Source organism: Salvelinus fontinalis, chromosome 5 (genome assembly GCF_029448725.1).
Source record: "Salvelinus fontinalis isolate EN_2023a chromosome 5, ASM2944872v1, whole genome shotgun sequence".
Lineage (NCBI taxonomy): Eukaryota > Metazoa > Chordata > Actinopteri > Salmoniformes > Salmonidae > Salvelinus > Salvelinus fontinalis.
In genome coordinates, this window is record NC_074669.1 from 44,286,637 (window position 1) to 44,300,000 (window position 13,364).

A 13,364-nucleotide genomic window follows, 5' to 3' on the forward strand; every position below is an offset into this window, starting at 1 on the left:
AAGCTATGATCCAATTTGTAAGCATTACCAACAGAGTGAATGTGAAAATGGATTCAAAATGGTAGCCCTCTGCTGGTGATTTGCAGGATATTCAACTTATACAAGTTAAAGGAGGGCTGTGATTGGTTAAATTGCCTACTATGCCAATTCCTTTGTATAAAATGGACCATAACTTTAAAACTAGAAGAGATCCAGATTTAGGCAATTTAGGTAAAGTCACCAAAAGTGCGTGGAAATGGTACACCTTGGTGGTAATTGTAATGCAATGCATTTATTTCTACATTAAATTTGACATTGCCTTGAATGATCCTCTCTATGCGCCGTTGCTATATCTCAGTGGTTTCCAATGGAGAAAATAAATGGGAAAAGGAGTTTGAAGTTTCTTCGCCTGTGTATTATTTAAAATCGCTAGGGTCCTTTTAAGATGTCAGGCTTGAAAATCCGTAAAGCCATTTTTACACAGTGAGTCACTACCCAAACCAGATCAAACCAGACGCATCTGGTTTCAAGTGGCCAAGTCACATCATGTGATCTTCTACTGCGATCTAGTGGACGAACTGGGAATCAAACATGAGATCTGATTACATCAGTGAAAAGGTTACGACTTCAGCTTTCTCCTCATACTGTATGTACAGAGCATTTGGAAAGTATTCAGACCCCTTGACTTTTTCCACATTTTGTTTTGTTACAGCCTTATTCTGAAATGGATTAAATAGATTTTTTCCCTCATCAATCTACTCACAATACCCCATAATGACGAAGGAAAAACTGGTTTTTAGAAATATTTGCAAATGTATAAAAAAAATTTTTTTTTTAAATATCAGATTTACGTAACTATTCAGACTCTTTACTCAGTACTTTGTTGAAGCACCTTTGGCAGCGATTACAGCCTCGAGTCTTCTTGGGTATGACGCTACAAGCTTGGCACACCTGTATTTGGGGAGTTACTCCCATTCTTCTCTGCAGATCCTCTCAAGCACTGTCAGGTTGGATGGGGACCGTTGCTGCACAGCTATTTTCAGGTCTCAACAGAGATGTTCGATCGGGTTCAAGTCCGGGCTCTGGCTGGGCCACTCAAGGACATTCAGAGACTTGTCGCGAAGCCACTCCTGTGTTGTCTTGGCTGTGTGCTTAGGGTTGTTGTCCTGTTAGAAGGTGAACCTTCGCCCCAGTCTGAGGTCCTGAGCTCTCTAGAGCAGGTTTTTATCAAGGATCTCTCTGTACTTTGCTCCGTTAATTTTTCCCTTGATCCTGACTAGTCTCCAAGTCCCTGCCGCTGAAAAACATCCCCACAGCATGATGCTGCCACCACCATGCTTCATCATAGGGATGGTGCCAGGTTTCCTCCAGACGTGACTGTTGGCATTCAGGCCAAAGAGTTCAATCTTGATTTCATCAGACCAATCTTGTTTCTCATGGTCTGAGAGTCCTTTAGGTGCCTTTTTGCAAACTACAAGCGGGCTGTCACTCTACCATAAAGGCCTGATTGGTGGAGTGCAGCAGAGATGGTTGTCCTTCTGGAAGGTTCTCCCATCTCCACAGAGGAACTCTAGAGCTCTGTCAGAGTGACCATCGCATTCTTGGTCACATCCCTGACCATGCCCTTCTATCCCGATTGCTCAGTTTGGCTAGGCGGCCAGCTCTATGAAGAGTCTTAGTGATTCCAAACTTTTTAAATTTAAGAATGATGGAGGCCACTGTGTTTTGGGAACCTTTGATGCTGCAGAAATGTTTTGGTATTCTTCCCCAGATATGTGCCACGACACAATCCTGTCTCAGAGCTCTACGAATTCCTTCGACCTCATGGCTTGGTTCTTGCTCTGACATGCATGTCAACTGTAGAACCTTTTTATAGACAGGTGTGCCTTTCCAAATCATGTACAATTGAATTTACCACAGGTGGACTCCAATCAAGTTGTAGAAACATCTCAAGGATGATCAATGTAAACAGGATGCACCTGAGCTCAATTTCGAGTCTCATAGCAAATGGTCTGAATACTTATGTAAATAATGCTTTAACTTTGTCATTATGGGGTATTGTGTGTAGATTGATGAGGATTTTCTTTTTATTTAATCCATTTTAGAATAAGGCTGTAACGTAACAAAATGTGGAAAAAGGGAAAGGGTTTTGGGAATACTTTCTGAATGCACTCTGTGTGTATGTACACTGACGATCAAAAGTTTTAGAACACCTACTCATTCAAGGGTTTTTCTTTATTTTTACTATTTTTTACATTGTAGAATAATAGTGAATACATCGAAACTATGAAATAACACATGGAATCATGTAGCAACCAGAAAATTGTTTAACAAATCAATCAAAATATATTTTATATTTGAGATTCTTCAAAGTAGCCACCCTTTGCATTGATGACAGCCTTGCATACTCTTAACCAGCTAAATGATGTAGTCCCCAGTAATGCATTTCAATTAACAGGTGTGCCTTGTTAAAAGATAATTTGTGGAATTTCTTTCCTTCTTAATGCGTTTGGGCCAAGCAGTTGTGTTGTGACAAGGTAGGGGTGCTATACATTTGGTAATGTAGTCCATGTCAATCAATCAATCATATGTATTTATAAAGCCCTTCTTATGTCACAAAGTGCTGTATAGAAACCCAGCCTAAAACCCTGCGGTGGCTAGGAATAACTCCCTAGAAAGGCCGGAACCTAGGAAGAAACCTAGAGAGGAACCAGGCTATGAGGGGTGGCCAGTCCTCTTCTGGCTGTGCCGAGTGGAGATTATAACAGAACATGGCCAAGATGTTCATAAATGACAGGTCAGTACCTCAGGAGTAACTGTAAGTTGGCTTTTCATAGCTAGATCATTCAGAGTATCTCTACCGCTCCTGCTGTCTCTAGAGAGTTGAAAACAGCAGGTCTGGGACAGGTAGCACGTCCGATGAACAGGTCAGGGTTCCATAGCCGCAGGCAGAACAGTTGAAATTGGAGCAGCAGCTCAACCAGGTGGACTTGGGACAGGAAGGAGTCATTAGGCCAGGTAGTCCTGAGGCATGGTCCTAGGGCTCAGGTCCTCAGAGAGAGAGAGAGAGACCGAATGAGACCGAATATAGCCCACGAAGATCTCCCCCTTGGCACAAACCCAAGGGGGGGGTGCCAACCCGGATAGGAAGATAACGTCAGTGACTCAACCCACTCAAGTGATGCACCCCTCCCAGGGACGGCATGGAAGAGCACCAGTAAGCCAGTGACTCAGCCCCTGTAATAGGGTTAGAGAAAGAGAATCCCAGTGGAGAGAGGGGAACCAGCCAGGCAGTGACAGCAAGGGCGGTTCGTTGCTCCAGTGCCTTTCTGTTCACCTTCAGACTCTACTCAATCATAGGACCTACTGAAGAGATGAGTCTTCAATAAAGACTTAGTCGAGACCAAGTCTGCGTCTCTCACATGGATAGGCAGACCATTCCATAAAAATGGAGCTCTATAGGAGAAAGCCCTGCCTCCAGCTGTTTGCTTAGAAATTCTAGGGACAGTAAGGAGGCTTGCGTTTTGTGACCATAGCGTACGTGTAGGTATGTACGGCAGGACCAAATCGGAAAGATGGGTAGGAGCAAGCCCATGTAATGCTTTGTAGGTTAGCAGTAAAACCTTGACATCAGCCCTTGCTTTAACAGGAAGCCAGTGTAGAGAGGCTAGCACTGGAGTAATATGATCTCATTTTTTGGTTCTAGTCAAGATTCTAGCAGCCGTGTTTAGCACTAAGTTTATTTAGTGCTTATCCGGGTAGCCGGAAAGTACAACATTGCAGTAGTCTAATCTAGAAGTGACAAAAGCATGGATACATTTTTCTGCATAATTTTTGTACAGAAAGTTTCTGATTTTTGCAATGTTACGTAGATGGAAAAAAGCTATCCTTGAAACAGTCTTGATATGTTCATCAAAAGAGAGATCAGGGTCCAGAGTAACGCCGAGGTCATTCACAGTTTTATTTGAGACGACTGTACAACCATCAAGATTAATTGTCAGATTCAACAGAAGATCTGTTTGTTTCTTGGGACCTAGATCTAGCTTCTCTGTTTTGTCCGAGTTTAAAAGTAGAACATTTGCCGCCATCCGCTTCCTTATGTCTGAAACACAGGCTTCCAGGGAGGGCAATTTTGGGGCTTCACCATGTTTCATCGAAATGTACAGCTGTGCGTCGTCCGTATAGCAGTGAAAGTTAACATTATGTTTCCGAATGACATCAACAATAAATAAAATATATAGTGAAAACAGTAGTTGTCCTTAAACAGAGCCTTGAGGAACACCGAAATTTACAGTTGATTTGTCAGAGGACAAACCATTCACAGAGACAAACTGATATGTTTCTGACAGATAAGATCTAAACCAGGCCAGAACTTGTCCGTGTAGACCAATTTGGGTTTCCAATCTCTCCTAAAAAATGTGGTGATCGATGGTATCAAAAGCAGCACTAAGGTCTAGGAGCACGAGGACAGATGCAGAGCCTCGGTCTGACGCCATTAAAAGGTCATTTACCACCTTCACAAGTGCAGTCTCAGTGCTATGATGGGGTCTAAAACCAGACTCTATACATTGTTTGTCTTCAGGAAGGCAGTGAGTTGTTGCGCAACAGCTTTTTTTTTATTTTCATGAGAGGAATGGGAGATTTGATATAGGCCAATTTAGTTTTTTTTTTTTTTTTGGGGGTCAAGGTTTGACTTTTTCAAGAGAGGCTTTATTACTGCCACTTTTAGTGAGTTTGTTACACATCTGGGGGATAGAGAGACGTTTATTAGGAGGGCGAAGTACAGGAAGCGGTTCTTTCAGTAGTTTAGTTGTAATAGGGTCCAGTATGCAGCTTGAAGGTTTAGAGGCCATGATTATTTTCATCAAAGTGTCAAGAGATATAGTATTAAAAAACTTGAGTGTCCCCCTTGATACTGGGTCCTGGCAGTGTTGTGCAGACTCAGGACAACTGAGCGTTGGAGGAATATGCAGATTTAAAGAGGAGCTTTCTAATGATCATGATCTTTTCGTCAAAGAAGTTCATGAATTTATCACTGCTGAAGTGAAAGCCATCCTCTCTTGGGGAATGCTGCTTTTTAGTTAGCTTTGCGACATTATCAAAAATAAATGTTGGATTGTTCTTATTTTCCTCAGTTAAGTTGGAAAAATAGGTTGATCGAGCTGCAGTAAGGGCTCTTCGATACTGTACGGTACTGTCTTTCCAAGCTAGTCGGAAGACTAGTTTGGTGTAACGCCATTTCCGTTTCAATTTTCTGGAAGCTTGCTTCAGAGCTCGGGTACTTTCTGTATATTATTTTATGTATTTTATGTCAAGAACAGCTCAAATAAGCAAAGAGAAACGACAGTCCATCATTACTTTAAGACATGAAGGTCAGTCAATACGGAACATTTCAAGAACTTTGAAAGTTTCTTCAAGTGCAGTCGCAAAAACCATCAAGCTCTATGATGAAACTGGCTCTCATGAGGACTGCCACAGGGAAGGAATAACCAGAGTTACCTCTGCTGCAGAGGTTACGTTCATTAGATTTACCAGCCTCAGAAATTGCAGCCCAAATAAATGCTTCACAGAGTTCAAGTAACCAACACATCTCAACATCAACTGTTCAGAGGAGACTGCATGAATCAGGCCTTCATGGTTGAATAGCTGCAAAGAAACCACTACTAAAGGACACCAATAATAATAAGAGACTTGCTTGGGCCAAGAAACACAAGCAATGGACATTAGACCGGTGGAAATCTGTCCTTTGGTCTGATGAGTCCAAATTTTAGATTTTTTGTTCCAACCACCGTGTCTTTGTGTGACGCAGAGAAGGGGAACGGATGATCTCTGCATGTGTAGTTCCCACCATGTAGCATGGAGAAGGTGTGATGGTGCGGGGATGCTTTTCTGGTGACACTGGCAGTGATTTATTTAGAATTGGCACACTTAATCAGCTTGGCTACCACAGCATTCTGCAGCGATACGCCATCCCATCTGGTTTGCGCTTAGTGTGACTATAATTTGTTTTTCAACACAACAATGACCCAGCACACCTCCAGACTGTGTAAGGGCTATTTGACAAAGAAGGAGAGTGATGGAGTGCTGCATCAGATGACATGGCCTCCACAATCACAGGACCTCAACCCAATTGAGATGGTTTGGGATGAGTTGGACTGCAGAGAGAAGGAAAAGCAACCAACAAGTGCTCATTATATGTAGGAACTCCTTCAAGACTGTTGGAAAAGCATTCCTCATGAAGCTGGTTGAGAGAATGCCTAGAGTGTGCAACGCTATCATCAAGGAATCTCAAATCTAAAATATGTTTACTATTATTCTACAATGTTACTGTGTATGTATGTATGTATGTATGTATGTATGTATGTATGTATGTATGTATGTATGTATGTATGTATATATATATATATATATATATGTATATATATATATGTATATATATGTATATATATATGTATATATATATATATATATATATATATATATATATATATATATATATATATATATATATATATATATATATATATATATATAAAATACATTCATTATTTTACCCAGTCGTTATTTTATCATTAATAATGTATTCTTGACTCAGATCCTCCTTTCAAATTCTCTCTTCCCTAGTGCCCCCATGCCATACCTTGTGGGAGTTCATCTCAGTCTGCTAGAGGTAAGTCAAACAATCGCAGACACATCATATTATATCTAAATTAGATTCTGATTCTGAATCTATCCCGCTATATTTTATTAAATGTATTGTGATTTAATTATTCAATTTTTCAAAAATGTCGTATCTAGTTTTTTAAATGTATTTGTCAGTTTGTAGTGGTACAGTATATAATGGATGTGTACAGTATATAAGTGTGATCAAACAGCTGTGATTGCAGCTGTGAGAATGAATTAAACTGTGAACTTCATAATGATGCAATATTTACATTGACGTATCCAACACTGGAAATCAAATCAAAAGGATATTGGCAATACTTTTCCTTTTCTGCCTGTAGGTTTTGTGTGCATGCTTACCAATTTAAGAAAAAAATAAATGACAGAGAAAAAGACAGTTTTCACAAACAAAGAGCTTTTGTGCTTCATTATTGAGAGCTGGTGTGTTGGTCGGGGGTAGACCCGTCACCGCGGGTGTGTGTGTGTGTGACGTTCCTGGCAGTAGCGGTATTTATCACACACTGTACCAGTGACAGACCCTCTCTCGTGCACTGCCAGATCAGCATGCTAGCCTCCGCAGCCACCACTGTCACACAAGTGTGTGTGTGTGTGTTGTGTATGACTGTGTGTGTGTACTGTATGTGCCTGTATGTTTGCTCATGTGTGTATATCTGTGTCAGTATGTGTATATGAGAGTCTCCGTATCCCAGACTATCACAGACAAAAGTGACAAAGTAGAGATCTCCAGCCCCACCTGCCTACTGAGCACCACATAAAGATCAGTGTGGTTTGTAGATTTCAGGAAGACTCCAGCCCAGCACAGCAGACTACTGTTGATGCATCAGGATTTACACTGCTCGAAAATGTTTGCAGACTTTGAATGTTTGCTATGTGCTATTTTTCATTTTGGTGTATTTGTCTGTGTGGGTGTGTGTGTGTGGAGCAAATTTGTTTTTGACTGTAGTTTTAAATGTTACTTGTCAGTCTATTTAAATCTAAAACACTCTGGCGGTAAGACGAGCATGAGGTTATAGAACAGGTGTGTGTGACTTATTATAATGAGCTGTGAAATTTGCAGCACTGTATCGAGTTCTGGAACAATAAAAACTGTTATTGTTCCATTAAAAACACTCCGAGATGAATAAATATGGTCTGTGTTTAAATTTCTTAAACTTTTTGGGGGAGGGTGAATTATTTTTCAAACCAGAAACTTTTGCTGGTGTGTGTGAGGGATAATTGTTTCTTTATGATGATTGGTGTGTGTGTTTAGCTGACGACCTGTGTTTGTCCTCTCAGAGAGTGCGCAGCAGGTCACTGGAGGATGTAGTGATTCTGAATGTGGACACCAACACACTGGAGAGCCCCCAGGATGACCTGCAGAACCTGCCCAGCGACGTGGTGAGCCCACACACACACACACACACACACACACACACACACACACACACACACACACACACACACAGAGCCTGCCCCCCGCAATCATTCTTATTGCACATGCACATACAGTACCAGTCAAAAGTTTGGACACCTACTCATTCAAGGGTTTTTCTTTATTTTTTATATTTTCTACATTGTGATGGAGTGCTGCATCAAATGACCTGGCCTCCACAATCACCCGACCTCACCCCAATTGAGATGGTTTGGGATGAGTTGGACCGCAGAGTGAAGGAAAAGCAGCCAACAAGTGCTCAGCATATGTGGGAACTCCTTCAAGACTGCATTCCAGGAGAAGTTGGTTGAGAGAATGCCAAGAATGTGCAAAGCTGTCATCAAGGCAAAGGGTGGCTACTTTGAAGAATCTCAAATATATTTTGTTTAGTTTAACACTTTTTTGGTTACTACATGATTCCATATGTGTTATTTCATAGTTTTGATGTCTTCACTATTATTCTACAATGTAGAAAATATAAAGAATAAAGAAAACCTCTGTAATGAGTAGGTGTGTCCAAACCTTTGACTGGTACTATATGCAGAGCCTCTTTCACATCTACTCTCTGTCTCTCTTGTTTCTCTCTCACACTATCTTGCACAGTATACACACATTCCTCCATTCATACCTTCCTTCTCTGTTCCCTCTTTCTTTCTCTCATTCATCAACATCAAGTAGTACAGTGCATTGGGAAAGTATTCAGACCTCTTCACTTTTCCCACATTTTGTTACGCCTTATGTTAAAATGGATTAAATAAAACATGTTCTCATCGATGTACACACAATAACCCAGAATGACAAAGCGAAACACCTTATTTACATAAGTATTCAGACCCTTTGCTATGAGACTCGAAATTGAGCTCAGGTGCATCCCGTTTCCATTGATCATCTTTGAGATGTTTCTACGACTTCATTGGAGTCCACCTGTGGTAAATTAAATTGATTGGACATGATTTGGAAAGGCACACACCTAGGTCCCACAGTTGATAGTGTATGCCAGAGTAAAAACCAAGCCATGAGGTCGAAGGAATTGTCTAAATTCTTATTTACAATGACGGCCTACCGGGAAACAGTGCCTTGTTCAGGGGCAGAATGGCAGATTTTTACCTTGTCAGCTCGGGGATTTGATCCAGCAACCTTTTGGGTACTGGCCCAACGCTCTAACCACTAGGCTACCTGTGTCATACCCAAAAAGACTCGGCTGTAATCACTGCCAAAGGTGCTTCAACAAAGTACCGAGGGACTGAATAGTTATGTAAATGTGATATTTATGTTTTATGTTTAATACATTAGCAAACATTTCTTAAAACCTGATTTTCCTTAGTCATTATGGGGTGTTGTGTGTAGATTGATGAGAAAAAACAACAATTTAATCAATTTTTGAATGAAGCTGTAATGTAACAAAATGTGGAAAAGGTGAAGGGGTCTGAATACTTTCCGAATGCACTGTAAATCCATGTCTTCTTAAGGATGTACACACACACTCTTCCTCACTTGTCTAACAACCCTGTCCCCCCCCACCCCCCTGGTCCTTAGCAGCGCTTGTGGGAAATCCTGCGATACACACATGCACATACAAATACACCCACTGAAAGGCGAGAAGCATTCATCAGCCATCAGATCTGTGGAAACATCTCTCCCCTTCATCTCCCTCTATTCTAATCATTATTCCTCAAAGACTGCTTTTTCTGCCTGCCCAGTGGCACGTCTCCGGGAACGACAGAGCGAGAAAGACTGTTTGAGAAGGGACGGAGGGAGAGGAGGAGAGACTGGGTTTGTGGAAGCAGGGAAAGAGAGGGAGCGAAAGAGAGAGAAGGGGGCCAATTACCAGTGGTGTCTCTACAGCCACCTGCCAGCTCCATCTCTTTAATTAATGTAGCACTGACACCGGTCAGTGCAACAGGAAACCAGGGTCACACACACACATGCATGCCTGTCATCCCTCCGTTTGAATCACGCAGGAGGCTGTTTGTTTCTTTCTTCTCTAGGGGGGATTTAATACTCCTTGTGAAGCAGTGTGTGTGTGTGTGTACTGTACTCATACAGACACACACATGCGTGTGCACACAGGCGCACGCACACACACACACACACACACACACACACACACACACACACACACACACACACACACACACACACACACACACAGCCCTAATAGTATACTTATACCTGCAGAACGGCTACCTCTCTCTCTCTGACTGTGCAGCAGCCCGTCTCTCTGTGCCCAGGGACTCCAATCCTAAATTAAAGCGCAAACTGAGTCTGTCATAAAAGGGAGATGGCTCTTTTGAATCCGACAGGCAACAGAGGAAAGCCTTTGTCTTTGTCGTCTGCTAAATTAAGTGGCTGCTTTGATCCTCGAGCTCGCCATTTCCCTCCGACTAATCACGGAACACACTCTTCATATCGCGGCGAATTACACCGCCTGAAACAAGATGTGTCACCTACTACAGTACAGTACCATCATATATTTATTACAGGGAGAGAAAAAAATCGAAAAAACATTCACTCTCTCCTGCCCCCTCATCGCTAGGGGTGATGTAGATGAATCAGGAAAAGAGCAGGTACTAATTGCGGGGAATTCCAAGTCCCTTGTTAGTTTGCTCGTTAGTTAGAAGGACGTGCCACATGGCATCTGATAATTGTGTTTACATACAGTAGGATGGTTGAGAGGCATTGCTCAGTTCGTCAGAACCAACGGCCGGGGAACTGAAGGCTTAATTAAAATAGTCTGTCTTAATCTCAGAATAAGAAACTGTTAAACTGGCTGCTAGAGATGAACGTCATAGATCTGTTATTGCAAACAAAGTGGAGTCTTTATAGAAGTGTCATAACTTTATACAGCTAAAATATACACTTCATTTACCTGTTCTCGCTGGCTGTACTGTGGCGTCCTGATGATGAATACAACGGCATACGCTAAACCTATCAAGAGCAGTTAGCATTTAAGAGGAAGAATGTACAGTTAATTCAATTGGTACTGTTAATATGAATTTATCAGGAGCAAACTGCATTAGTAGATAAAGATTAGCAGACCTGATAACCTGCATCTCCTTTCACCTCAGCATTATCTAACCTGGGATTCAGATAGTGAGAGTTTTCTACAAGTTATCCACATTTAGAAAATCCAATGCCTCATTCCTTCCATAAAACCAAGTATATTAAAATAGATTCAGGGGCAAATTTTTTGGTTTGAGTGTTTCAAGTATAAAAAAATAAATAGCAGCACTCTCCGATATTGATTGGAGGCAAAGCTTTTTGGGAGATGTATGTATCTAATTGCGGCTGCGGAGCAACTTTGTGCATCAAATCAAATCACATTTTATTAGTCACATGTGGCGTCGGCTGACCACTGGCCCTACTCTGGAGGGGTCAGGGGTCACAGACGTCCTGCATTACCTGGCCCGCTCCCAGACAGGACCCCGCAGCTGCCCGCTGCCTGCCCTTTAATGGCCATTTCCCCCAATTCCACACATAATATTTGAGATTTATTGACTATTAGAAATGCTACCACGCCAATAGCGCTTCCGCTCGGCGAAAAAGCGAAAGATTTACAAATAGAGAGAATAATTGGTAAAAGGGTGAAAAAAGGATTTGTGTAACCTTCTGAGAATTATTTTTGACGTGTGTTTTTATTGGAAACATCAGATGAGACGGAGTTTAAGTTCCTGTGTTAATTGTATTTTTGTTCTGAATTTGTCGTGCTACTACGCACTGAGAATGTTCACTTTTGACGGTGGTAGTATTACACATGAATAATCTTTCGATAAAGGTTGAATTTTGGCAGTTGTGAAGGCATTTTCTAAAATAAGCTGTTGTCTTTTTTCCTGTTGAGATTATTTTTGTTTAATGAAATTACGTTTAATAAAATAAAAATATGACATCAGAATGTTTCTGCACAAAACATTTACATTTTTCTTGTTGAGTATTGCAAATGAAATGGAAATATCATGCAGCTGATATATAATGCAAATCTATTTCCTGTCCTTAATCTGTTTGGGATATTAAGCACATTTATAGATTTAAATAAATCATTTTATATCGTTAAATTACAATATTGTAACGGTGTAATATAATGTTAAAAAGTCCCTTTTTATATTTTGTTGAGAACAATTTACTCTTAATATGTATTCATTAGTGGCATTGTTTTGAGTTTAAAAAATTTTTTGCTAATTTGTGGCATGGGTCTGAAAAGGTTTATAGGTTCTTAAACTCTTTTAAAGTTTCAGCCGCTTTTCTACAGATGCTACTAATCTAGTCTCTGAGGTCTATGTGTGTTTTATTACAATCAACGTGTTGACAAGTGTATAGAACAAGGAATGTGCCATATGAACCACTGCTGTTCTAAAGATCAAGGTGCTTTTATTCTTTGTTTCTTTCATTCTTTGTGTTTTTTGAATTGTTTTGCAGACTTCTCCCACACAGTGATACAGTTATAATTGGGCTGGGGTGTAGTGTGGTTATTTACCACGCCAGTCATTAAAAGTATCCAAGAATAGCAAATTAGGCAGACATTAATTCTGAAAACAAACAATGTGCGACTGAATCCCATTTTTATTCGATCGCGAAGACTTAATATCAAAACCTATGACTGGAGGATAAAAATAAATAAAATAAAACAATTTATTCTTCCTTTTGTGTGTTTTACACATTCAAAGTAAAATGTACGAGAACCTCTTTCAGATCGCAATGTGCAATTCCCTCTGTTCTCTGTCGCCAACGGCTTTTTTGACACACTGTTCCTTACATTTCTACCCTTCCTATATTTGATCATCTGTGTTTCCAATCAATGAGGGAAATGTACCCAGTGCACACCTACTTGTTCTATTTTAAGACTGGTTGGAAGTTAACAAATATGGCAGAGGGCGAGAGGTGTGTGTGTGTGTGTGTGTGTGTGTGTGTGTGTGTGTGTGTGTGTGTGTGTGTGTGTGTGTGTGTGTGTGTGTGTGTGTGTGTGTGTGTGTGTGTGTGTGTGTGTGTGTGTGTGTGTGTGTGTGTGTGTCTCAAGAGATAACCTGGCACAGGTAATCAAACACAACAGCTTTAATTGGGAGTTCAGCTTCAGACGTTCACAGAAAACAACATCATCAGCAGCCAACGCAGCTACACACACACACATACACACACACACACACACACACACACACGCATACATGCAGAGGAAGGTACACTCCTGTCGCACTAAAAGTCACACTGAGTCCTGTTGACGGTGAACGATAATCGCTCAAAACGCCAAGCTGACATTTAAATTAGGAGAAAGATTTCTCTACTTACACGTTTCTGCTTC

General features: G+C 41.0%; 1 protein-coding gene across 6 annotated transcripts in view; it reads left to right on the plus strand.

Annotated features, from left to right (window-relative positions):
• The window catches only part of LOC129855643 (DENN domain-containing protein 1B-like), a 179,712-nt gene that overhangs the window by 93,286 nt on the left and 73,062 nt on the right, over positions 1-13,364 (plus strand). For all 6 annotated transcript variants that reach the window (XM_055923522.1, XM_055923524.1, XM_055923525.1 and 3 more), the window contains 2 exons: positions 6,604-6,649; positions 7,939-8,040. In XM_055923522.1, coding sequence (XP_055779497.1) covers positions 6,604-6,649; positions 7,939-8,040 — 148 coding nt within the window. The remainder of the gene's footprint in view (positions 1-6,603; positions 6,650-7,938; positions 8,041-13,364) is intronic.